This window comes from Falco biarmicus, chromosome 3 (genome assembly GCF_023638135.1).
Source record: "Falco biarmicus isolate bFalBia1 chromosome 3, bFalBia1.pri, whole genome shotgun sequence".
In the NCBI taxonomy this organism is placed as follows: Eukaryota; Metazoa; Chordata; class Aves; order Falconiformes; family Falconidae; genus Falco; species Falco biarmicus.
Window position 1 is genome coordinate 90,118,335 of NC_079290.1, and position 27,391 is coordinate 90,145,725.

General features: G+C 43.5%; 1 protein-coding gene across 4 annotated transcripts in view; it reads right to left on the bottom strand.

Moving 5' to 3' along the window:
• Positions 1 to 523: 523 nt before the first annotated feature.
• RNF152 (ring finger protein 152) overlaps positions 524 to 27,391 on the bottom strand; it is a 45,935-nt gene continuing 19,067 nt past the window's right edge. For 2 of the 4 annotated variants that reach the window (XM_056332692.1, XM_056332695.1), the window contains exon 2: positions 524 to 4,560. In XM_056332692.1, the coding sequence (XP_056188667.1) occupies positions 3,761 to 4,372 (612 nt within the window). In that variant the 5' untranslated portion in view covers positions 4,373 to 4,560 and the 3' untranslated portion in view covers positions 524 to 3,760. Of the gene's footprint in view, positions 4,561 to 13,209; positions 16,798 to 27,391 lie in introns of those variants that run through there. The other 2 variants (XM_056332696.1, XM_056332694.1) reach the window with 2 other exon arrangements.

A 27,391-nucleotide genomic window follows, 5' to 3' on the forward strand; every position in this document is an offset into this window, starting at 1 on the left:
TGATCCATGTTTACAAACCATCCAGGCTCCTTTACATCTTGGTTAAGCATGAACAATCACCGAACACACAATTTCCTAAAAAAAATCTCACATACCAAAATTGCATATTTTGAATTTTTAAAATTCACTAAACAAAATTTCACAGAGTGAACCCTAAAGTCTGTTTTCCAGCAAAGCACAAGCCAAAAATGGAAGTTGGGCCTCCCCCCTGGAAAAAAAATGAAGCTGGACCCCAACACACACTTCCTTCCCATTAAACAAGCAAATAAATACACATTCATACAGAGTAATTTGCTCTAAAAATGCAGGTGCTTGAATAATTACCCACAAGTTTTAGCATAAATTTTGGTTGCTCAAACGGTACTGTGTCACAGTCTTTTTTGAGGAGGAACTGAGCAGTGATTTCTTACTGGGCAACAGAGAAGAAAAACTAGCCCAGAACCTGATGATTCTGACACAACTCCAAATGTGTTTCTCCACAGAGAAAAATTACAAAGACAAAGCTGTTTATTTTTTTTAAAAAAAAAAAAAAAAAAGTAAAAAAAAAAAGTTAGAGGTGTATATAGCAGTATCACTTTTTAATGCCAGGTATTGGATCAAGGAATGGGACAGACTGCACTGCATTTTTAAAGTAGTATGACTATTGACATACTTGAGAAACACTTTAACACTGTAAATTACAACAAACAATTTAGTTCACTTCTACACAAGTCAGCAAAAAAGATAGGTGATCCAACATGATATGGCAGCTGCAAATTTAAAATTGAAGTCACAGACCGAAGCCAGAACAGAAACATCTCCAGGACTCCTATTTATAAAAAGGAATGAACATACACACTGTGCGCACACAAGCAGGCAAGAATCTTGAGGTTTTACTTATTGCTCTTACACAAGGCTGTGAGCAGGCAAATGTCTGGATCAGAAATTAGGTCAAACATGCATTTCAGCAGGCATGAAAAGTACAGGAAATTCATATTAACAAAACAATGTACTGTGTTACGTAATACAGGATGGTATTCTGCTAATAGAATACTTACGTCATTAATACCGGATAAAGTCCAGGTCTGCCTGTTGCACAATGTGTTATGCAGGGTGGTATTATAACCTAATTTCTGATTTATCTTTCATACTGCACCCTCCATGTAGGGACGAAGAGGGCGGTTTTCAAGACAGCCGTTCTTTGTAACGCCGGAGAAACTTCAGCCTCAAGAGCTTCAGTTGGCCAGGTACAGCCAGAAGGAGGTTAACGTTATCAGCACTGTATCTCCAGGACCTGCTCTTTCACTGCCTCGTGTTTTTGTGCAGTCACTGACAACTCAGGTAAACAAATGCAGAAGCTGGTGCAAAATGCAGCAGCGCTGCTCTCAGAGCATCTTCCAGCTATGCTATATGCTCCTGCAATTGCTACAGGGGATAAGGCAGTAGAAGGTCAAGTCCTGTATCTGGTCACTTCCTCAAAAGTCTTATAAAGGCAAGATTTTTTTGTGAACTGGCTTTCCTTTACAGAATAAGCAGCGTAGTGTGGATGTCAGTAGAAATCTGGCTACCTAGTGGCAACAAGAGATTAGCACATTCACAAGACACGTTTTGGAATACCTGCTGTTCCCTACTGCAACCAAATTAAACATGCCGCGGAGAGGTGTCCATGTAATTACAACACTGGTAAGCCAGGTTCAAGGCATACTGCACATGGGCCTTGCATGAAAAAGGCATTGGATGTGTTATCTGAGGATTTTTTTTTTTGCTGTGCTATGCATACATATGACAGTAGATAAAAATCAGCACAATGGTTCCTCTCCATACATGACCCAACACACGCCATAACAATTAAGCACCATATGCTATTCTTCTGTTAGCAGGAATCAAGGAAGAAAATGGTGGTTTGGGAACAGGGAGAGGAAGAAATCCAGCATGAAGTTAGAGGTATGTTCCTGGCAGAAGTCCTAGCTGAGAATGTTTATTGTGAACGAGCAACTGGATTTTGTGACATAACCAGAACACCACTGGTATCTAAAGGGCCAGCTTGGGCACCACATAATCAAAATTATGTTCTCCAGTGTTGTAATATGGCATTGAGCAATCTCTAATTAATTACTAGAAAGAGCAGTAGGTGGACAACAAGAGGTCATGCTTCAGGAAGGTTATGCTTTGTACTTGCAAAAAGCAGCAGTGCAAATCAATAGATTCTTCTGTCTTACTAAAGGTCTGTCATGTGCCCCTTGATCCAATCCCTAAATCTCACACAAATTTCAGCTTTCAGGCTTGTCAAATAGCCAAATTCACACTGAGCTCTGTTTTACTTCCAAGCAGTACTACTAAAGCTAGCGGAACTGCTTAGAGCAAGGCGCTACTGCAGTGAATGTTCAGGAATTTGGCTCTTCCAAAGAAGTGAACTGCCAATGACTGGGGATTCATGACACTCACAGGTGGAGGGAGACACTTCCTGTGGTGTTTTTTTCAAAATCTGTCCTTACAAACACCAACATTTATAAGACTGGAATGCGAGGAAAGGCTTTGTTACAGTCACCCAGAAATTTTGACACCAGGACAGCCACAGTGGTTTAGGAGGGGTAGCCCACTCCGTAGAGGGTTGGTTTGGCCTGGGTTGCCCTCACAGCAGGAGTCACTGCCTCTTACTAGATGACTGCATATAAGGGTCCTCGGTCTCAGTTGGGATGGTGAGGCCTCCTTAGAGCAACTCCTCTGTCACACCATCCATGGGTGCACGGTTTTATCTCCTAGAAAAGAGGGAAGCAAAATGGGTCTAAATTCCTTAAAAATGATTAAGAAAAAACATCCTCTAGAAAAAGAAGAAGAACAATTTGTTATCGCAGTCTTGCAGGAGGAGTCCTAGGACTTCTCATGACCCTTCACTAATGGCTATGAAGGTCAGGTTGCTGAGAAGCCCTGCTGCCAGATTGGATGTAAAACAGTATGTCCAGTGTTTACCATTCAAAGCCATCCTTTGCTTGAAGCCAGCTAGGCAGAAGTGTTTTGGCTGTATTTTTAGATATTCCTCCTAGCCCACTTTGCTTCCCTGCTTGGAAGCTCCTTCAAATTAAAGATGCTGCAAGTGCCACTTCCCTGATGTTGAAAAAGATGGGGAAAAACAGAGAGAGGCAAAAAACACACACCATGGAAAGAAATGATTGCTTGTAAAACACTTCCTTTTAAAAACTACTGTACAACTCCCTAACTTGGTATAATTAATGTGTAGTTTAAAACATATAAAATGTCTTACCAGCTAAATGATTTCTTGGTTTTACAAGTCTTCCTCCCTCTCCCCATTAAAAAATAATGCATGTGTGGACTGGTATTGAACACCTTGTACAGAGTCACGCACAAATTCTCCTTTAATTCTACATGGAGCAGCTTTGATTTTAATCTACTGTGTTTAGAGAAGAGCTCATACCGTATACTTTACAGTGTCACCAGCTACACAGATGTCTTTAATCTTGTAACACCATTAAGAAAAGAAGAAAAAAAAAATCACTGTAAGTTGCAGTCCCTTTGATAAATGATTACGGTGACGCATGCAGTCCTCCTCAGCGCCGCCGCTGCCAGACATAGGATGTGATTTCCTCTGCACGCTGCCGAGGCCCGACAACGCACTACTGGGGGCTGTGGCCAGGCCAGTGCACCACTGCCCCAGCGCACAGTGTGCTGCAGTCACTGGGCAAAGCTGCGGTGAATTGTCTCGCTTGATACCACCACCACCCCAACCCAACCCCCGGGGGAGCGCACACACCCACTCCCCACCTCAGCCGCAGGAGATGACCGTGAAGCGCTTGGAAATGCACGACATGTTGTGGAGGACGATGCCCAGGAGAAAGACCAAGACGCAGGCCACCAGGATCACAGTGCAAACCCCTGACCAGGTGGAGCTTTTCACAGCGCCTCTCCGGTCCGGCTCCTCCGCTCCCCCCTCAGCGGGAAGGCCGCCCTGCAGCGGCTGCTGCTCTGCCGGGATCGTCACCACTGCCAGGGACTTCTGCTGGCTGCCAGGCAGGAGGCGGCAGCCAATGTCTCCCGGCAGTAGTGCCCTCTCCTTGGAGAGGGGCAAGGGCAGCATGTAGCACCCATTACTGGGCAGTTTGATGAAGACAGGGGTGTGCTCCGAGGTGTGGGGGATTGCAATGACGGCAATCACCTCAGGGTCGTCAGGCAGCTGCGACACAGAGTACCCAGGCGGCAGCTTGGTGATCCCGCGGCACCAGGGGCAACGCAGGTCCTTCTGGCTGGTCCTCATCTGCTGCAGGCACACTGAGCAGCAGGTGTGCTTGCAGTCCAGCAGCTTGGGCCGCCGGCGGGGGCTGTAGTAGTTGAAGCAAATCTGGCACTCCAGCAGAGAGTCCTGGGACAGGGTCTCCATGGCTGGTGCAGGGAGGCACGGCAGGCCTGGCGCCAAGCCTCACGCCGGCGCCCCACAGCCGAGGGGCAGCACCCGCCTTCCTGCGCTGCTGCTGCTGCTGCTGCTGCTGCTGCTGCTGCTGCTCGGGGCAGCGCCGGGTGCCGGCTACGGAGAGCGCAGGAGAACCTCTGGCCTCAACTGTTCAGCACCTGAGACAAACAGAAAAATATGAAGGAACAGGTTACTTACAGGAACCAGTGGGAACAAAAGAGTCCAGCTAAGTGGGAACTAAAACTAGTGCTCACTCTGTAATCTAGTGGGAGAAATACATTTGCAGCCCTTAATAAGAAAGCATCTTCCCACTGGCTTCACCAAACTGCTCAGCAGCAAACTTTCAGGTCAGCTATCACTACATCTCCCTTATTACTTTTTTCCCACAGCTGTACAATCCCTACCAACCCACCAGTCCACCACTCACGTTATATTTATACCCATAACAGGGGAGCCTGAGTTTACTAAGCAGGTCCTTCAGCATCTAATCTCCTGTCATATTTTCAGGACTTTTCAGCCCTTCCTGCACTTTAACAATTCTCTCATTTAATCCTTTAAACCTCTGAGGATTTTTAGCTATTTGGCTCAACCGCTAAGTCTGCATGAAAAGTGGGGGAAAGAAAAATTAAGTTTAAACAGATGTATTTCTACAGGCTCCTGAACTTATGCCTGTGCATGAATGAGCAACCAAGTAACTGTACTGAAACACCCATATTTGCACACAACAAAAAGGAATGGCATAATTTTCGGTTAAATTAACTGTTTGCCTGGTTACACAAGCAGCTTGTTGAACATGGTCCTCTGAAACATAAACCTCACTGACAAAAACTTGACCTGAGACAAAAAGCTCTGTTTAGACCCAGGACCACCAAACACCACAGAGAACAATCTGTTAATGCACTGAATTAAAGGCAAATTATTACTAACCTTGTTCTAAACTATTCACTACAAAGGGATTCTTTGCATTTCCCCACTTATTTCTTACAGCTATGCAAAAAAAAAAGGCAGCTGTGTTCACTTTCACAGTGAGTTGTTGAACTTTGGTTGATTTTGGTCATTCCAACACATGGTAAATATGAACAGAAAGCATTTTTACAACTTTTTACATTGCCTTCCTTGTTGTATTCAAAGAAGTATCAGCCTGAGTTTGCATCCAAAAATACAATAAAGAAAACCCAAAATATTTGCATGCTGACCTTTGATCTTCTCTTATTGCAATGTTATTCCCAAAATATTTTGAGTTAATACCCGAGCACCACAGCTGTCAGAGGACGACTTCTTTTCCATACAGTTATTTCTTGCTCTTCCCTCTGGATCAGAGCACCTAGGTGGCAACACGCTAATCGATGGGTGACGTCAGTAAAACAGAAATAACGTAGCTCAAGAAGAGAAGACAGGCACAGTCATGGGGTTTGCAATGCAGGACAGCCCTCTGGACCACTCTGTCCCATATCCTGCTTCTGGCAGTTACCGGTACTTGAATAGGGAAAACAAAATGCACGTCATCTCTCTTCAAACGCTAATGACTGATATCACCGACATTGGCAGAACTGGCCCTGCTGCTGATTTTGTAACAGCAGTGGATTTTGGCTCACAAGGCGCTTCAGCAAACACGCAGTGACAATCCTGACTCAGGAGGGAGCAGGGGCTGCAGTTATGAAGGCAGGAGCTTGTGAAACACAGGCAATGGCTGCCAGGGGAAATGGCATGTTGCCAGCCGCCTGAATGGCACTTTTGGGTTGCTTTGCCTGAACACGGCACAGAGACCATCTCTGGGAGGAAAGACCCCTGCCAGCATGAAGCCAGCATAGGTCCATGCAGCACCTGCTCTGCACCAGCACTGTATAATGTGGTATTAAGGGATAGTCCATGCACAGACGGAGCCCAACACTGCTGCAGAAGGGGCTAAGCATACACTGCCCATGTGCAGGCTGCACCAAGGGAAAGTGGAAGAAAAATAGCAGAGGTCTTATCTTCTTTATCCTGCCCTTCCTGTTACTATGTCCACATCCCTACAATACAGACAGGCACAAAGGAAGACCATCAGAAAGGGTCATTAAAAGACCAGCATGCAGGAGAGAGAGAAAAAAGTGGAAGAGAACTATCCACAATGCTAGGCGGTTCCCAGCTGAAAAACACTGACAAAGGCCAGATTAGAAACTAGTTATAGGAGCTTAGGAATTAATCACTGAAGCCATCAGACCAAGTTTTCAGCCAGAAGCAACCCAGCACTTTTATATTTTGCACAGAAACATCCATACAAAATTTTCTGTTACCCACTGTCCAAGCCAAACTCGAGCTCAGACATTACAAGACACAACTCTGATCTGCTGTATCTGCAAATCTACCCAAAAAAACCCGGTACAACAATAGTGCAGTATTATTATGAGTCACAATGACTGGAAATTCAGAAGGTAAGGCTTATGTTTAAAAACAGGTGGAAGTACTCCTTCTGCAGATGTAAATCCATATCTCTGCATAGAAGCTCTGGTCTCCACATTTTAGATGTCAATGGACTGACTGATGAAGTTCTCTGACCTCATTTAGCTGTCACCTACAACCATCTCTCTCCACTTACAGTGCTGCAAGTAAACCATTGTCTTATTGATGTGAATGTTATTGGGATCAAGATCATTCTTCTGATTGCATATCCTTGTCCAGAAGTCATAAACTCATCCACTATCAAGACCCTCATACCTGTCCCAGTGACATCCTTACAGTAGCTCAGGGCTAGGAGAGAATGAGATGAGTATTTGGAACTGAAGAATAAAACAAAAGTCACCTCCAGGCAAACAGTGTACTAAGGAAAAGAAAAAGAAACATCCCAACAAGATCTCAGCTAGTTTGAATGCCAAGTAATCCTGTGAAGCATTTCTCCAGGAGGTCAAAGTTTTAAAGCATTAGTGCAATCTATAGGAAGAAAAAGGAAAAGGATGGAGCCAAATTAAAAGGTTAAGATAGGGCTTACCAGCCCACCTACATTACATACATTGTTCAGATATGTGTGGATATATTTGCAGAAGCTGTAAATATAGCAACAACCCCATTTTGACCTGATGCTGAATCAAGGAAACAGTCACTTCCAACTGCGTGTCTTGAAGTTACACTTTTTTCCTTTTTTGGTTTTTTTTTTTCTGAAAGAACAACTACAAACATTATTTCAAGTAACAAGGCTGCATATACCAATGCTGAATTACATAATTTCTTACTTTCCCAGAACGTCTCAAATAATGATCAGAGGTGTATTTTGACAGGTCAGTGATAAGACCCAGTAAGCAGAGAGAGAGGTTAGTATGATTCCTTCAGAATATGTCTGAAGACAAGTTAAAGAGTAGCCACAGCCATCTAACCCCTCGGCCTTTGCTGAAACTGCCTTGTTCAAAGGTTGGACATGTAGCTTCATGGGCGCAGTGTAACTTTATTCCCAACCATACCGAAAGCCTAGCAACACTCCTGAATTCTGCCACAGCTCAGTTTGGGGATAAAAGAAAGTCAAGCCTTCATCTATAGTCAGAATCAAACTGCATAATATCTATTTGATTAATTTTGTAGTAAACAGGATGGAAAAAGCTTGCTCTCAGTACTATTCTACCACTTCACTGTCATAACTCTGCCAGAGGAGCAGAACTCCTCTTCGACAGGGGCTCAACTCGAGTTTGTGCTCAACATACCCCCACACCAGTTGGAGGTACTGAGCTATCACAGGTGAACACCTCGCTCAAAGCTTACTCAGACTGGTCTCTTCCTGGCGCTTCACGCACAAAGACCAAGAGGCAGTTGGCTTGCACGTGAGGGCCTGGCTGATGTCAAGCATCAACCAAAACCATTATTTTGTCATTATTTGCTCACAGCACCCAGCGATGCTTAAGAAGGGCAAAGGGACTGTTGACACATAGAGGGTGGCAGAGGAATCAGAATAGGCTGTCAAGGATGTCTACGTCTCTGAAGAACGACAGCATATATGTATGTGTGGATAGGGGCAGGCGTGTGGAAGGGAGTGCTGGGGACTATGACAGTGAGGCCATACACACAGACAGAGGGAACTGCAACTGTGAGTAGTCACTCTGCCTGACACAAACCTGACAGCAACTGGAAAGTCTTCAGGGCTGAGATCTAACTAGCAACACAAATAAAAACTAACTGGGTATGAAAATCCACAAGTTCCAAAACTCAAGCGTCAGAAAGGAGCAGGAGCAAAGGAGGCGAGAAGAGACAGGCCTTGAGAAGAATGAACAGCAGACCTTTCTGCCTCCCTTGCACCCTCGTCCCCTTGCTGTGGGTCTGCCCAAGATCCACAGGGCTGCCGCTGACCAGCGAGACAATGAATCACAAGCAGCTGCAGAGACCCAGGGAGGAACCTGCAAAGCTGATTACCCCTGTGGCAGAAGATCAAAGTACAGCCAGGTGGCTGACAGCATGGCACAAAGGTCCTCCTTGCAAATTTGGGCTGACTTTTGCATGAACCAAGAGTTTTTAAGATCTGAGAAATGATTGCGTGACTCAAGCAATAAAGGTCTGGAGAATAAAACAGGTATTTCAGCTGTCTGTCAGTCATGCTATCTGTTCTGCTGGTACCTTGACAGAGGCCACAGCAGAGCACCAAGCTCTCTTTTACTGGGTGAGCAGGAGGCCAGGAATGACAAGGAATCAGCTTCATACTCCCCGAGAAGAAGGGGGAAAGGAGCTTTTGTTGCTCTCTTGCAATTCATAGCTTCCCAGCACAGAGTAGGGAGGTGCTGCAGGAGGTGAACAGATGAAGGCTGCTGCAGCTAGTATAGCACAGCTACGGAGAGCAAAAGGAAGAAGAAAGCACAGGTTTGCTGCAGAGAAAGCTCTGCACAAACCCTATTTGCTGCAGAGAAAGCTCTGCACAAACCCTAACTATAAAGTGGTCCCCAAGTGGCCAGGTCAGAAAAGACAACTGCTTTTGGAACCCATGGCAAAGACAGACATGGAACATCCATGACAGGAGTTGGGCAATGTCAGAGAACAGAGCAATGGCAAATCCTTACCTATTGACATAATGGTTTTTATTAAGCAAGGACAGCCCTGGTGATACTAAGCAATGGAAACCACAGCCTTGAAGGGGTGCTGCCTCCCCTGAAGAACTCAGAACTATCTTCACATATCTTCCTAACATATTAGGGCCCAGAATTATATCAACTTGAAAGCCCCAAAAATATAATTTAATGATGCCTGTGGAATCTAATACAATTCACAGAAGATTAAACATCATATCATATTTTTAAAGACTGGATTTGGGGCATGTTGATGTAGTTAGCTGATCACTGAAAGAAAGCCTCAAAAACTTTGCACAGACTTATACATGTATTTAGGCATGCTCTGCTTGCTGCACAGCAAGGTTAATAACAGGCTTTCAGCAAGGCAGCGCATTGACGATACTTCACCTTTCTCAAGGAAGGTTCATTACGTAAAGTCCCCAAACACATTAAGAATTCTTTGACAGTATTACTGAGTATGTATGATTTATGATGAAGAAAGAGGAAAATCCATTCATTTCAGGTGCCCTTAGGCTGGAAAGGAGGTGGGGGGTAAGGCCACAGTACTGTTCTCCATAGGAGAACTAATTGCAAGAATCATCTGCCCACAGACATGGAAGGAAACATGTGCTAGAGTCACTTCAAACTGATAGTGAGGAGGAAGGAACATATTAAATATTTGGAAGCATTTCTGCTACAAAATTCAGCATTGTTCTATTTTCAGCAAATTCATGTTTGGACAAAACACATCAGGGCTGTTGCAAATGCCCAGGATGTGCTACCTGATTTCTCCTCAATATCCTTCACTAAATGGTCCTATTTATTTTTAGGCTGTTCTGTAGCACTAATTACCATAGTAACTGAGAATAGCACAATGATCAATTAATTTATTCATCACAACACCCTTGTTAAGAGAGAAGTATTTTCACTATATCCTTTCATCATCTAAGAAAAGAAGTTCTGAGAAAAAAGAAGCGGTTGCTCCAAGGTCATACAAAGCTCCACCCAGACTGCCTCAAAGCTCCTGGACAGCTTCATCACAAGCTCCACTTTTCACCTTGTGAGCCACCAGGCAGAGGTGACAGATTCTGGATAGCTTCTTTTTTGCAGCAGAGAATCAACAAAGCTCAGAAAACCACCCACTTCTCCCAGCTCTTCCACCTGGCAGCAACTCCATGCATGGTATGCCTGAGATTTTTTGTGGCTTTCAATGTACGTATCAGCTCTTCCACAGACCGTGAATATGATGAGAGCTTGTGATCCAGAAGTTAAATGGACACAGTTCATCCACCATGTAGATTACAACTGAGAGGACTATATGCATTTTCAGGGACATAAAGCTAACAATAAGGCAACAAAGATAACCTGTTCTTCTCTCCAGAATTACCTGTTTTCCAGGCACTTCCCTTTCAGTCAGGCAGCATATAGCCACCATCCTTTCCATTTAGTTATTCACAATTGTACAGAAACATTGCAGAACAAAAGCATTTTAATTTGGCCAAATCCTTAACCAGCGCAAGCTGGCACTGTTCCTTTAGCTTTAGTCCAGCCCTTGCCAAGATGAGAATCAGGTGTACATGTTCCTGGATGCATAAAGCCACAAAGAAATAAAGCTGAGTGAAACTGTGATATATGAGTCTACAACATCCTATGAACCAGTGCCAGGGGATCCATGCTAATGGAGAGAGAATCTGCTCTGGATGATATCAATGGCACAGATCAAACAGGACAGCCGTTGTCCTGCCTCTCTGGCAGCTGAGCAATTGCAGGCGGATCACAAAAAAGGAGCCTAGTTACAAGGTATCATCCCACAGCATTTACCTTAGAAATTGTCACCAGCCAGCCCTAGAAATAGGAGACAGAGGCAGAAAGGTCACCCACAGGAATGTAACTAGATGTAGAAGTTTACAATTTTGGAGCAAAAACAGATCAGGTGAAAACACCAATCTTTGGTGTTTATAGAAAACAGAGAGAGACTCACATGCTGCTCGTTGTTCCATGTCACATAGTCAGCTGCACTGCTCCCTCTTTTTATCTACAAACTTTGACACGTCCACATTCCCTGGCTCCAAAGACCTTATTTTGGTCAAATATGACTGGGATCAGCTGCACTTTGTTCCGACAGCAAACACTACTAATAACCTGCAACGTGCCAGGTCAGCAAACAACAGGTACAGTTCCTTACTGCTGAGTCAAAACAGTACAGCTATACTCATTGGACAGTTTCACACGATGTGCTTTGCCAGTGAGAAACGTTATCTGACATTAAAACCTTCCTCAGAAATGTGCCCATTTCAGACAGAGGCAGACAGCTTTCCTGCCCACCCAGCCCTCTGGCAGCCCTCTGTGTAGGTGCTCCTGAAGCCCAGACAGTGGGAGCCTGACCTGCTCCTCACCAGCCCAACGGTGACACATCTGCAGATTTTTGACAAGGTCACATGTCAAGCTGCCCCAGAACTATGGTTCCCTAAATCTCCCAGGCTTCCTCCAGCCTGACAGAACACAGTGAACCCCCAGGTGAAGCTCTGCCCTGCTAGGCGAGTGTGAAAGTATTCCTTACTACTTCTGCTGACCTAAGTCCTAGCATTTCTCTTCCTGCATGAGGGTTGGACTGACAGGATGAGAGACCTGACTGTTGTCCTAGGCCATCCCAAATGTGAAAATATCCCAGCACCGGATATTAAAAGGTTCCTCCCAATTTGCAAATAAACAAAATTTCCAGCATTCAAAGCATCCCAAGGGATGGTACTCATTTCTACAGCCCACTCTGAGCACACCACTTTCAGAGTCATTAGCACTTCTTCAGTTTTGTTGGCTGCTCTTAATTATGCCTGACTCACTCCTAAACCCCAGGGTGAGAGGCATTAAAAGCCAGTTTTTTCCACTGCCAAGTGAGAGGCCCATTTGCCATTCAAACTGACATCAAGAGGAATGGGGGTGGGAGGGGTGGTGTGAAAAGAAATCTACCCCTCAGCCCCAGAATAAAAGCAGCATCAGTAGTTATTAATGACCAGGACATGTGGAGCAGGTGGTTGGCAAAGACGGATTTAGGCGTTGCTTCCCTAACTTAATGTGAGGTCCCACGTTCAGTCACTCAAGCCAAAATCCCACAACCTTGCAGGAGGAGGTATAGGCATTAAACTCGCTCTCAGTAACAGCTTTTAAATGCAATGCAATATCTTCTTTCTAAGAGATTTTCATTTATGGCAACACAACAGTTCTGTGGCGTTTGAAATGCTGAGAGGCATGAAGCACCTGATCACTTAAATGACAAATTTTGCTCTCCTATTAGAGTCTTATGCTTCATCTGCCATTGATAGAATTTGCCTGATACCTGAAGAGAAACTTAATTAAAAGATTCTTCCCTCCCTCCCCTGAGGATTTGGTATTAGACTTAGAAAATACATCATCCAGAAAAAAAAAGAAAAGTAATTTGAAATAAAGCTCAAATGCAGACGTTTCTCAATGATACAGGTCAGCGGGTGATTGAGTGGGAATCAGCTTGAATTAGTGTATTAAGACACCAGTCTATAATTACAGGAGAGCGCTACAGCTCTCTGAGGTCATTGAATAGGTTTTGATAAAACTAGGTCAAAATCTACCTGGCTCAAACAGGGGAGGAGAGAAAGGAATCGATACTCACACGTTCACACACTGACTATGCAATACAAAAACTGAAAACTCAATTTCACACTTAACTCAGCAAACAGAAGTCCTTCAAATGAGAGTTTTAACTGTTGCAACTCTGCTCTGTGCTCCCACCTCATACATCCCACCTGCTTAACATGCTGTGCACTCTGTACTCACCCCACGTGGCTTCCTGAGGATGTGATCCTGCAAGCCACATCACCGAACAGCTACCTTCACATGGCTGCTAAAAAAAGTGCAACAGACCTAAGGGAATCAAAATAATACATCCTTTTACACTGAAATAGATGTGATTAAGAAATAGGAAAATATTTTGTTAGAAGCCACAGAACAAGAAGTAAGTAAATACTTCTCTTTCATAGACTATAAAGAAGTTGAATAAGGTCTGAAGGAGATTAGATGGGGCAGGGGCAGCTTTTTTCATCTTTCTACCTTTCTCCTGAAATCTGCTAAATGGGCAGCACAAGGGAGTAAAGCCCCCTCTTTATCAAAAGAAAAGGTGTAACAGAGTCCTAACGCAGAAGAACTGCTTCCAAGAGCTTATCTTCACGACAGTAGAAGACAGCAAACTAATATGCATCCTCAAGGTCAACTGCGATGCCATTTCCTAATGCAGACAAATTGTGATCTTCATGCATTTTCGGTCTCTGATAAGCACTACAGCTACTCCAGGTCATGGCACTGGTCATTCTGGTTTGCAGACTACACCAAAAGGAACTGGAACTGATCCAAAAGCTCCTTTCTTATTGGAAACTAATCATTCACCCTGTAACTCTGTCAGCTAGTAATATTAATACCACCCTTACTTAGTGAATTTTGGGAACGGTCCAACTCTCACTGCGACCAAGCCTGAACTGCATCCATATCGATGATTTCCTATTTCATGATTTATATCTCTGTCTTCACACCAGTACAATCCTCCAGAAGAGCTTTAGCAGGCTATAGTAGATAAATAATTTCTTCCTATACTTTTCCAAACCACATGTTTCTCGCCGTAAACTATAAAGACTCCAGGAGCTCCAGTCCTGACAAGTTATGAAGTGCATGGCCTGACATTAGCCACGAAAGCTAATGGGAAGACACACGTTCAAGGTCAGTTGCACATTTACATAGTTAACACACTGTTCATCAATACAGAACGTCGTGCCAGCAGCCACAGGCAGATAAAGGGAATCGCTAAGTGCAGATGCCTTTGCTACCCTTGTACCACCCTGAAAATGTGTGACCTGAGGAAACATGATACAGCCTTCCCACAACAGCTGCAACTAAACAACTGGTGGCACATCAACTAACTCAACCAGCTACACAGCATGACTCGAAGCCCCAGTACCACCAGAGAAAATTTCTGACTAGGGGTGAGACAACGGACATCAGCAGAAGCTCTCAGCTCTCTCCTTCATGCCCATGGACATGGACATCCCCGTGAGAGAAATGAGAAGACTCCCATGGATGGACTTCTATGATGAAGTCTAGAATAGAGTTGAGGGGATTTGCACCGAGTCTTTCCCCCATACGAACCGGCACCATTTGCAGACAAAAGTAGTTTCACAGCTAAGCAGTGTGGTGCTCTCAAGGGCAACCACCGTAACCGAGGTCAGCTCCGCCACACCCCTCTCCAGTGGGCTGAGATAAATTACAGCTCTGGAAGACTGAGCTCAGAGCTGCTAGCCTCTGTGCTCTGGCAGCCATGCTGGGATGGGGACAGTAACTGGCTGCTCATATGCACAGGAAAATAAATTATTCTTGTCCATATCATGTGAAATCTACTGTGACTTTTCTTCACAGAGATGGTATTCAATTCCAAAAGCCACTCACCTTCTGTAGCTGCAAGAAGTTTATCAGACCTGCCAAGCTTTGTCAGGTTGTATTTCATTCTTTCTAAAGTAAGCTTCAAAGCTTGAACTAGACATCACCCATCATATTTCTGCCATTCAAAGTCTGGCTGCTTTTGATACATCCCGGTGTGAAAATAGTTTAACTAACAGTATACAGCATTTTTGCTGTATGGAGCGCAAATGCTCAGAAAGGACTGTGTTACGCTACATCAGAGTAAAACAACCAAAATGAAGCAAACTGCTTTACCTCTTAATTTTGGGCCTAGTTCTGCAGTCCTTGCAATGTAAATCAGAACAAACTTAGAAAAGATAATGGCATAATGTTGCTAATGCTCAAGACTCCATCACAATCTTAATAGTATACAGTCATGGTGCATCCCAGGCTCACGGGATTATGGACGATCAGTTCAGTACTCGGTAAAAATCAAGCTGCTAGCCTCATATTTCTGAAGAAAAGCCTGAAAACATGAACTTCAGAAGCCCCAAATCCCAGTTAGGTAGAACCCCTAAACTTCAGTCTCTGTCTTGCAAGCCAGTCTCATGATTTCTGCATGTGAGTTAGAGCTAACTAAAGAAATGTAGTTTTGAGGTGAACAAATTCATTGGCAGTTTCAGATCAAATTAAGCAAATACTTTCTCCTTAGGCAAAAATGGTCATTTCCATTAAAATGTCAGCTCATTGCAACATTCATTTCAATTCAACTGTTTTCTTTCAGAAGAAATTCATGAAAATGTAATGCAAAGGGCAAACAAAGCTTTTTGTACTGACTCTGTACCAATTTTTCTTCTGATGTGGTCAGCCACTGAGTGAGTCAGAAGTACCTCTTACTCATATCACTCTACTGCTGGATGTGGAATGCTTAAGTCTAGCAATACACCATGATTTCTTTACTTTTCCCAGTCTAGCAAAAGCAGATGAGATAAACACTCTCCAGCTATCAGCAGCAGTTTTGTAGCAGCATGTTTACAAAGCCACTTACTCAGCTTTTTTTGGTTGCTGGCTTAAAAAAAAAATGACAATATGGGGCATTTTCAACATACAAGTCACTTTTCATGATGCGATCGAACCCTGAAGAGGACTACATGTTTGAAAGGATTGCTGTTTTTTACAGGTGTTTCCTGCTAAGGATCTAAATGATCTTACTTTGAAAGGTGGTTCAGGGATTTCTAAAAAAAGTCACACTCATCCCAATGATCTCCAGAGTATATCCCAAAAGCATTAATTGCTTTTGAAGACTTACCTCAGGTACGCTTCATCACTTATTTCCAACATTTATTTCACCTTGAATGCTGTGTTCATTTTTGGGCCCCTCACTACAGGAAAGACTTTGAGGTGTTGGAGTGTGTCCAGAGAAGGGCAACGAAGCTGGTGAAGTGTCTAGAGAACAAGTCCTATGAAGAACAGCTGAGGGAACTGGGGTTGTTTAGCCTGGAGAAAAGGAGGTTCAGGGCAAGACCCTATTGCTCTTTACAACCGTCTGAAAGGAGGTTGTAGCAAGGTGGGTGTCAGTCTCTTGTCCCAAGTAACAAGTGATAGGACAAGAGGAAACAGCCTCAAGTTGTACCAGGGGAGGTTTAGATTGGATATAAGGAAAAATTTATTCACCAGAAGGGTTGTCAAGCACTGGAACAGGCTGCCCAGAGAAGTGGTTGAGTCACCATCCCTGGAGATATTTGAAAGATGTGCAGACATGGTGCTTAATTATATGGGTTAGTGGTGGACTTGGCAGTGTTGGGTTAATGGTTGGACTCAATGATCTTGAAGGTCTTTTCCAACCTAAACGAATCTATGACTCTATTCCATGTAGCACCACACAGAACAGCAGTTAAGAACCAAAGAGATGTCTTAGGGACTGCTAAAAGAAAGGGGGAAAGGGTAAAAGTCTGTGTTGCCACTCTAGAAAGTGTTGCATTGGAAGAGATGATCTAAGAAGACACAGTGTGCATGCATACAGCTTTAAACACCTATGCAGGATTTGACCACATTCCACTCAGTTGAGGTCTTTGTTCCATTTTTGCTATAGTATTACATTTGTGTGCCTTACAGTGGTGCACTGAACACTGGAAACGTCAATGCACACAACCAAACCACTGCCAAAGGAACCACACTGAGTTGGCCCAGTGAGGATTTGGCCCATTGACAGAAAATCAGTTACAAAACAGATTCAAAAAATACCTCTTTTCTACTGCCAAAACAAGTTATCTGCTAGAATTAAGGAAAAAAGTCAACTCTGGGCCCAAATTTGCATTGAAAATTGCCATGAACTACAATATCCCTTGCTTTTCAGCCAAAAGGTTTTCAGAATTACTTTGTTTACTGACATCACTGTTACTTTTTAGAGTTGAGTGTTTTCCTAACTTTGCTTAAGTGACTTCACTGTCAGTTGTCTTTCACTTTCATGATAACTGCTTTTGGATTTTTGCCAGCCACAGAAATGATCAAAATATTTCACTAAATCAAGACATAAAGAAAAAAATACTTCATATTTTGCTGAGTAACAGCATGGATTGGAAAAATCATTTGCTATTCTTTAAACCACTCCTTCATATACTGTGCTCTGTATTTTTTAAGCAGTGAAGTCTCTGCCAGGTTCTTTCACACTGAGTTTGCAGAACACCTGCCAGAGTGAGGTCTTTGCCAATAAACAAGGTCTTTAAGTACTACGACAATTTAAAAAATAATGTAATGATCAATACAAATAATTAGCACTATTATTATTACTAACATCCATCCTCTTTGGTCTAAGCTCTCAACTTCTGGAGCAGCTGCCTCTAGAAAAGAGGGGCATGGAGAGAGCAAGTCCCAGCAGGTGGCACTCCAGAATAGAAAGCATTAAGCACCAGTTCTGCTCGGCTGTCCCACTAGCTTGGCTTTAGCACCCTTCAGGAGGTTTGGTTTAGGATGACGGTTTCCACCTTCCCGCTCCCAAACAGCAGGGCCAGATGCTGCCAGTCTCAGCTTTTAGCACCGTAAGATTATCCTGGTGCTGGATGGGATGCATCAGCAAGGTGAGATGCGCCTTGTGCAGTCATTTCTAAAAGCAAGTAGGGTACCTGCACACCCCAAGCACTGAGCTTGAGCTCATTACCTGCTCCTTGACTGAGGGCAGAGCTCCCTCAGGGCAGCTAGAGCTGCTTCCCCACGTTGTGCTTGGAGAGGTGGCAGCATCTTACTGCCTCCCACCACTCTCCTACACTCCTCCAACCAAGCAGCAAGCAGGGATATAGCTGAAATAATGCTAGCTTTCATTGCTTTAAGACAGGACCAACAACAAAAAACACACCCTAATGATTAGGAAACCAGTTTCCCTTCTGTTTATTTTTAGCTATGCCCTACACATACAGCTACAGCTACAGTGTTCACCTGCACGGCTAGGAAGCGTCGCTACAGATGGTTCCTTGAGGTGTGGTGAAGACTCCCACGCTCTGAGCCTTCTGCCTTGCCCAACACTTGCACTCCTCCCACAGCAAAGTCAGCCAAACTGACACTTCTTCCAACCAAACACTGACTGTCAGGAAAGCCTCTGTCTAGTACTAGCCTTGTCCGCCAGAAGAAATAAACCCACCTCAAAGAGCTGTGGCTCATCTGACCTTTGCAACTCTCATCCAACTGTAAGAGCAATTGCTTGTTTTGCTCTGGCTAGAAACCCTCCCAATCCTTCCATCTTCAAACTGAGGCCCCCTAAAACACTGTGCAACCTAGGGGAGATAGGAGGTACCCTTAAACCTAGGAAGACGGTGCTATTCTCTTAGAAACTGAAATTTTAAAGAAAAACTGTGGAACCCAGTTGTTTTGTCCAACTCTAGGCATCAAGCATAGCAGTCAGCATTTAGAAGTAATGAATTGGCTCAGTTGACAAAGATGCAATTCCCATATCATTGTCCCCTGGAAAAGTTTAAAACACTGAAGGTCATACAACTGGGTGGAAAAAAAGCCTGCATTTTTATCAGAAGTCTTTATGAATTACCTGTTGCCCATTCAGATATGGACAATAATCAGCCCTCTTACCAAAAGTGCAAGTATTTACTTCTTAAATTCCCCTTAAAGGCAAACCTGTATCGTGGGATCCATCTGCTCATGTGGAAATAGCAGAAAAGATGTGTCAGAAAGTCATTAATTTCCTTTTCTCTCCTGTATATGTCAGTGGATCACTGGCATTCCCTGGCCCCTTGAATTAACCCCAAATATAAATAGACACTAAACTGGAAAAGTTTACGGTCATCTCTGTGGATATGAGCAACACACAAACCACATTAAAACCAAGCAATGCGCCCTTCTTGCAGCAGGAGGTCCACAATCAATGCCACATAATATCCATAGTGTTTTAGGAAATTAATTTATATCTAGAATTCCAAACTTATTTCCTCACAAGCAATAAACACCTACCTTTTTTCTTGATGGTTCACTAACATCACCCACTGAAAGAGGTATGATTCCTTTCAAGGTTTACGTACTATATGCACTGGACAAAAGTTTACACAGTATGTTTTTAGTGCAAGTATCTTTTAACACACAAAGATGGGCTGATGGCATGAAAAGAAGAATGGGGCAGCTGTTGTTGCTCACTCTGCCTTCCTAGCTGCTATCCCAATGTGGATTTGGTTCATAAAATATTCACCTGTGGAAAAGCAAGTCATGGAGCATAACTGTAACCCATACCAATCTTAACGCTGAGCAGCAATGAAGCGTGTAACTGCCTGGTGGTTATCATGAGCCCTCAGAAATATCTCCAACTTACCAAGTTGCACAGTTGCTGTTAGGAACTTATTTGGATCTCCTTTTTCGATGGATCTTCCTGAACAGATGCATGGATGCTCTCCTTGATATTCCACCCACCTGACTAGGAAGCAGAACTAAGGGGTGCCCAGGCTGCAGTATTCTCCTCGCTATTAGGTACAACAAACCGCCTATCTCTAATGAGCAACCTCTCTTGATAGAGGAGACTGCAATTAGTGTGGACTCTTGGGAGCTTTAATGTTTCCAAGCAGCAAAATGTAGACAACTGCATTGTAAGTGGCTCAGAAAGGCATGCAAAATTCTCCAGCACTGACTAGTCAATAGATATGAAAAAGGTCAATCCCTTTGCAATAGCTGAACTTTAATTTAGAAGAAAATATCATATATTTAATGGAGGTGGGGGGCTAAAGAGGGAAGGAACGTTAGAACGAAAGCTTCTTGCTTTAAAGATGATCATTCTATCCACCTATATTCTTTTTTTAGCTTGATTTTCACAAATGAGCTCAGATTTTGCAAGTAGACTTTCAGGCTCCTCAAAATAAGAGTGCAGGTGCAAAACACAGGTGCTAAATGTGAGTAGTACGATATGAACACAGGCATTCAAATTTTTTTAAAGGAAAAAAGTCATTAAATATCTGATTGCATAACCTCTCTAAAGAAAGCAGTAAAAGTCACTGAAATGCACAGGCCTTTATGATGGAAAAATGTTACTGTATATTATTTAAAAATACACAACAGAAATGAGCACCAGTGCTAGAAAACGAGACCTTTAAAGGAGTGAACAGAAAAATTCCAACGCAGCATGATATCCTGATTCAAAATTGCACATCTACAGGCTACAGCCACCTCTGTGTCTCCCTTCATTTGAAAAAGCAACAGTTTTATAATCTTATTAAAGGGCAAAGTTGTAGATTCTTATCATTTCATTAAATTGCCAGTGCATGATCTTTTAATATTTTTGTTCTTGTTTCATAACCACCCATTAACATAAAAAGCTAAGAGTTTCTCCATTGGACCCCACAGAGGAGTTTCAGCCAGCAGAGAAAGCAGTAGCACAGGAATGTAACCCTATAATGTTGGAAAAAACAAGTCAGGTTCCTCAGAATATGAAGGGCTTTTTTCCTATAGCTCCTCCAAGGGCTACAACAGTAAAGTTCCTGTAGTTGTGAGGTCGTGTTTCCATTGCCCTTCACCAAACACCACGACTCATTTTTGGGTCACGCTGACCCCAAACAAGTGGGCATAAGGAAGAAAGCAAACACGTCACGAAACTTTAACCTTTCTTTAAATAAATCCTCATTACTAAGGCAAGACCGTAAGCAGCCAGCTCTAGCTCGCTCACGTCTTCTTGTGTTAGAGATGTGGCTCCATCAGAAGAGAGAAGACCTGGACTATAAATCAGGACCCCAAGAGGGAAGTCCGTGTGAGGGTTTTTCCTTAAACTTTTTTTGAACATGGGCATAATATCCTCTTAAAACGCACATTCCTTTACCAAAATCCTTCTCACTGGTTTACCTTGCTCTTTTGCAAGGATGCTCATGAACACCAGTATGATAGCGTGAAATTTATTTTATCTATGAAAATAATTAAAAATTTACATAGGAGTTTAAAAAAATATCACAAGGACTTTGCAGGTGGATAAAGACTTTTTTAAAAGCCTCATTTCTTTAAAGCTGTGAAAACCAGCCTGGGTCCAGTCCTGCCAGTATCTCTTTGTGCCCACAACCCCTCCACACAAAGCAGTTCCATTGAGCTGGGCAAAGCCTCTTTCACAGTAACTGTTCTCAAGAACAGAACTGGGCCAGACTTGCCCAGAAATCCTTCTGGTGGAGAACAGGTCACCCCACAAGCAGTCCTGCTTCCCCCAAATGCCAATGTATGTGACATGCTCTGTTTGAGAGGAAAGCCTCACTCTTCCCAACCTTTAGATAAAGAACAGGGAGGCTAAATCTCAAAACATGCAGGAAAAAAAAAAAAACCCTTTAAAAAAATGCAGCTGATCTGCTGGATTTTTAAGATCACCTCAAAATCATCCTGACATGCCCTAGATTTTCTGATCTCTTCTAAAATTCCCTTTCAAACGCTATTACTTGCGTCTTCTGTGGAAGTCACACAAACAGGGAGAGTGGCAGCTTGCTGTAAGTTGTAAGCTAAAAGGCAGAAGACTGTGAAATTGAGAGAAGTTTCTATACACTTGGAAGACTTTGAGGAGGGTCAGGGTTTTTTCCTGAGGGGGGGTTGCTAATTAGCCAACATAACAGCAGCAACAGTGTTCTTGTAAAAACAGCTCACTGCTCATTAAAACCAAGTTTAGGAGCAATACAACTTCACTGAATTCTCACCAGTTTTCTATGACTGACCAGCTTCTGTCTTCTAGGCATGCTCAAACTTCATACACTGATGCATCTCCTACTCCACAAACTGATGACACATCAGTCTGTTCAATCAACACAACTCCAGTATTTTTGTTGATTTCTACTTTAAGAAGGGAATCTACTCCAGAAAGTAAAATCTGAAGTCTGAAGAGTACTTTATTCCTGTTCCCGGTCTAGCTCCATTCCACAATTCAGAAATCTTTATGCTAGACCAACAAGAGAAGTCTCCTCAGGCAAATCAAATCATCATCTCCTACTTGCTGTACTTTGAACTTACAACAAATTCCAGTATCCACTTATTACTGCAGGGAAAGCCCCTAAAAAATGGTATTTTGCACTTGCAAATTAAGCCAAGATGCTAATTTAAAATAAAATTAGAGAAAAGTAAGTTTTAATGCAGGTTTCAAGTGAATGCCTTATGAATGGAATGAAATGAACAGCTATGTCACCCGTACTAAGGGAATTGCTGCCTTTCTGCTAAAACCTGGAAATTTGGCAACCCATTTTGAGAACTGTGAAATGCTGCTTATACCAGCTCGAGGTACTTGCATACAGCGACCCATGTTCCCATTCTCCAGCAGGGATTGGGTTTCCCAGCTAGATTGCATCTCCCATAACCACAGTGCAACTCAACATGAAAAGAGGAGATGGAAGCCAGCCATAAAGCCAAGCCCGGAGGGAAGAATGGGAAAACAAAGTATGCTAATTACAGTTCCCATGGGAGATGGTGCTAGCATTCCTAAACCTAACTCTTCAGTCCCGTTTTCAGCGAAAGGAGATTTCAGGGTTTTTTTCCCCTCCATAAAATAAACTAGTGAACTTTGACAAAATTAGGATGCAGAAGAAACTTCTAGAAGGCAATACAGGATGAATCTTCACACCAGCTGTAAAACCAACTGAAAAGGCAAACAGCTTCACCTTTTTACCACTTAGAGGTTAAGCAGGAGGGATTTTTCTGCTCCAGGAACATTCTTGAGGCTTTGTAGCAATATAACCCTGACTCCATCCTTCAGCACACAATTCTTTCCATTTTTCAGTTTAAAAGAAAACTACTACACAGGGCCAGATCTCTAAACCCTTGTTCATCAAAACCATTCAAGGCTTTAGCCAGGTTGCACCAGCATAACAGAAAGACTTTGATCTACAGTCTTCACAGTAGTGCCCCAGTGCTCGACACTGAAGTGAAACGGAATTAGAGGGGCTCACAGCTTCTGGATGCTGCAAGCACCCCACTTCCTCAGATTGATAACATCTCATCCTCAAATTTGAACATAAATGGGTCTGGGCTTAGCAATGCAACAAGACAGCCAAAACACAGGACCCCATTCAATGTGAGGGGAAGCAATCCCTTTCATAACCTCCAGATCCCCATGTAAGTTATTGCAATGAAAAAAGCCCACGATTCAGAGAATTAGGTACAAACAATCTAGCCTGATGAAAAAACTCATTATTTCAACACAATTCAATAATCTGAAATATCAGTGGTGCTGATTACCTGCTATCTTCAATGGCCCCTTGTTCTCCTCCTTACTCTGAAAAAAAGCTATTCTGAGCTGCAATACAACTGAAGGAGCAATGAATGTGTCGAGCATGGGTCTATCACAGGGCTGGTTCACCTACATGAGGGGCTGGCTTATGAATTGCAGCAATCTCTCCAAGAGGTGGCTAGAATTTACTTTCCTCAGGGCAGAACCTCAGGCAGAAGAAATCTTCTGCAGATAGTCCCACACCACTCTCAACAGTGGCTGCCTCAAAGGGATCTGGGGAAGGTAACTAAGAAGTCTGTTGACTGCAAGCTTAAGTTCTGAACAAAGGTTACATCAGCATCAGTAAAAAATATAAGGGGTACTACCTAAGAAAAAGTTTAAAGACACCTAGTTGCAATACTGGGTCTGTGATCTGCAGTTCAGAAAGCATCTCTGTCTATTGCACTGGGGACAAACATCTGAAATATTAACACTGTCATTATTGGCCTGAGCTTTACCTGCATCAGGAAGATCTCAGCTGGGCTAAATTTACCTTCAAACAAGTCTTCCATCCAAATTAATCTGCATGCAACAGGGAAGGACTTCCCCAAGCCACATGCCAGCAGCAGGCTCAGTGAATCCACACAAGAACCTGGGTATGCTCACAGCAGAAGGAAACTTTCATTCACTAAGGGTGAATCTGATAAAATGGTAATATTCTTTTCCCTTCTCTCAGATGAAAGTTTTAAGTACCAGCAATTTCAGTAGCTCAGCAGAGCTCCACCAATGCCTCCTGCTGACCCCATTCAACTTTGAAGTGCATAATTCAATATTCAGGTCAGAAAGGAAAAGTGAGTACGAGGGGAAGGCAGAGACCTGGTTTCCTGTCCCTGCTCCAATGAATGTTTAATTATTTTATATTAAAAATTCATTTGGAGAAGGGCTAGAATCCAGGCAGTCTAATGGGTTTACCTATGGAGAGGAAAAGATCCACGATCAAATGCCGCCAGACAAAGGTGGGAGCTCAGTCTTAGCTTCCTTCAGGCTGAGCATCACACCTAACTCAGAGAGCGCAACCGCTAACTTGTTCACTGCTTACACCTCAGTAGACATTACCTGACTCCAGAAAGGAATAAAAAGGAGCAGTTCAACGTATCTTCCCAGTACAGAAAGAGGGCTACCGGCTTAAAAGACCTCCTCTTGTTTCTCCCTTGTTGTAGCCAGCTCATGTGTCTCCTTATTTGGGATGTCAGCTTTTGCAAATCCCACTCTTGGGCCAACTTTTCTCCTGGCATTGCACCAGAAGCAGTGCCTGCAAGTTTGGTACTGCAGTACTTCAGGTCTTTTGTGGATCTACTCTGTGGAAAATGTTCCTGAGTTGCTTTGGTGTTTTGAAAACTCCAAGCTGTGCAATTGACATTGCAAATGACAGCCAACCCAAATGAGCTAAATGCTGAACATCAAGTGCTACACATGCTCCCTTCCACTGCCTCCCCTCAACCAAAAAAAGTTGACACGGTGCAGGCATACAAATACGCAGATAGTCACATCTGAAGAGTCAGTCAATACCAGAGTCCCAGTGCAATGGAGCTTTCAGAGGTATTTCACAAGCAGAAGAAAAAAATCAGCAAGTAAATTATCTGTAGCAAACAGCTCGCATGCAGGTAGTTTTTGATTTAATACTTCTCAGAAACAGGGCAACCTAGCAGATTTTCTTGCCAGTGAAGGAAGCCCTCCAAATAATCACAATGCCAGACAAGGATTTAAAAGGGTGGATGGAAGGAGGCTTCTCTTTGCAGAAATCAGGAGCTGCACCTCCTGTGTGAACAGGAAGCCACCACCCTGAAGGCAAGACCCAGGCTGGTGTGAAGTGGGAGCCAGGATGGGGACTTGCTGGGCTGCCTGCCAGCCCAGGTACAGCCAAGGCGACCAGCATCACATCAGCTAGCGGGAGGGATGCCGGAAAGCTCTGGTAAAAAACCTACCCTAAGGATGGCCACCTTCTACCCGACACTGGGTATGTCTTTTAAAAGCAAAGCATGTGCGACCATGCCTCCATCTCAGCAACACGTGTCCAGCCACAGCAAATGTAACAATAATTCGTTTTCTAAACAAGGTGCTTGATTATTTTTTTTTTTACTATTTTTCATGATTCCTCATTCAGCAACTGACACCAGCATTGCCTTCAGCAAAAGCCACATGTAAAGGAAGACATCCCAAGCAGGTTTCCCTGTGTGACATGAGGGTAGACAGAAGGGGAATTTCCTTTACTTTCTAGAAGTAGATGAACTCCCACTGAATATTTAATTCAGACTCTAAGCTATTTTCACCGATCACTTGAAAGTTAAATAATTATCCCATTTAAAGAAACCTAGCAATTATATTTTGTATTCCCCCCCCAAGCAGCTATTGCACTTGTGACAATATTCATCTTGTCCATGATGACTATTATCTGCTATATAAATATTGATGATCTGAGTAATTGCTGTTCTGTACATATGCTTCTCACAGATATAAATTTCTCTGCCTGAAGTAGACTGCTGACAAAGTGCTCTCCGCCTTTTGCATGGCAATGAAACATTACTGGAGGTGCCACTGAAAGTTGTTACTCGGGGCAGGGGTGGGGGCAGGGGGGGAGAGAAAAAAGCAGCGAGAAAAAAACAACCTTTGGAGAGGGGTATGCAGTGATGTTTGCCTGGACTGGGAAGAGTGAATAGTCCCAAAGATCAACAAGTTAGCTAAGCTGGTATTCAGGCAGCTTAAGTTTAGCTTAGGCTGTGCCAACACCAGGCGCAGCTCAAAGGGAAAGAACTGCTCCGGACTCAACACTGGCCACCAGCGCTAAGCTGGGCATGCCATGCTCTTGGGACATGTCATGTACAACATGCACATTGTACCCACCCAGTGGTCCACTGGTGACGGGGGCTACTTTTTTGGATCAAAACCCAACCAGAAAGACAAGCCAGTTTTGTACTGGAGGAAGAACACCAAGCTGAACACTATGCCGGGACAGAGGCCCAGTGTCACCCCGTAACCTTTGCCAGCACACAGCCACCATGTCACACAAAAGCAAAGCTGGTCTTGAGGCATCCAATACCCATTCATAGACATCACAGGCATACAACATAGCATTGCTTCAAACTCTTTTCACCGGTTAAACGCGTTTGCCCAGCAGACTTTGTGACCAGTCAGGTAGTCCTCTGTCTTCCTGCAGCTGCCAAAATTCACTAAAAACACCCCACTGCACGTCTTGGCTAATCTGATCATATTGCCCCATGGTTGGGCAGTACAAAGACCCAGTTTTGACAGACGGAGCCCTCCCACAGGCACACCGCCTCACAATTCCAGGCTTGCACTGTGCCTCTGGACTTTAAACAGTCAACAGTATATGAGAGATGAAGGCTTTCCCTCAGTGGACACAACCTTTCTACAATATAAAACCTGAGAGTCTGAACCTCAATAAAATTGCCCCTCTGGAAATACAGGTCAAGAGAGGAAGATTTTTTCAGCCAGATAAAGTAAAAGGCAAAGTTTATACTGAAAGAGTTTCCTTGTAGAAATACTCTTCTTCTAAGGTCTCTACCCATCATTTAGAGTATCTGGAAACAAACACTGGACAAAGACTTTTTTTTAATTAAAAAAAAAATATCTTTGTAACTTACATAGCTACAGAAATTAAAGGGAAACGAAAAATCTGCCTGATTTACATCTGTGTTACTGAAGATTAATTAGAGAGGGTACAGAGATGATGCAGAAAGCAGCAGGAGAAAAGACACTGGACTCCCTACGGCAGCTGGAGCCCAGGGCAGGAACAAGAGGTGGGCAGGGACAGGGACGGATAGAGCAAGGGCGAGTACAGATAACATGTGAGCAATGTTTGAAGTGCCGGGAGGTGGAGAGGAAGGAACTGAATCTTTGTAATAAGCA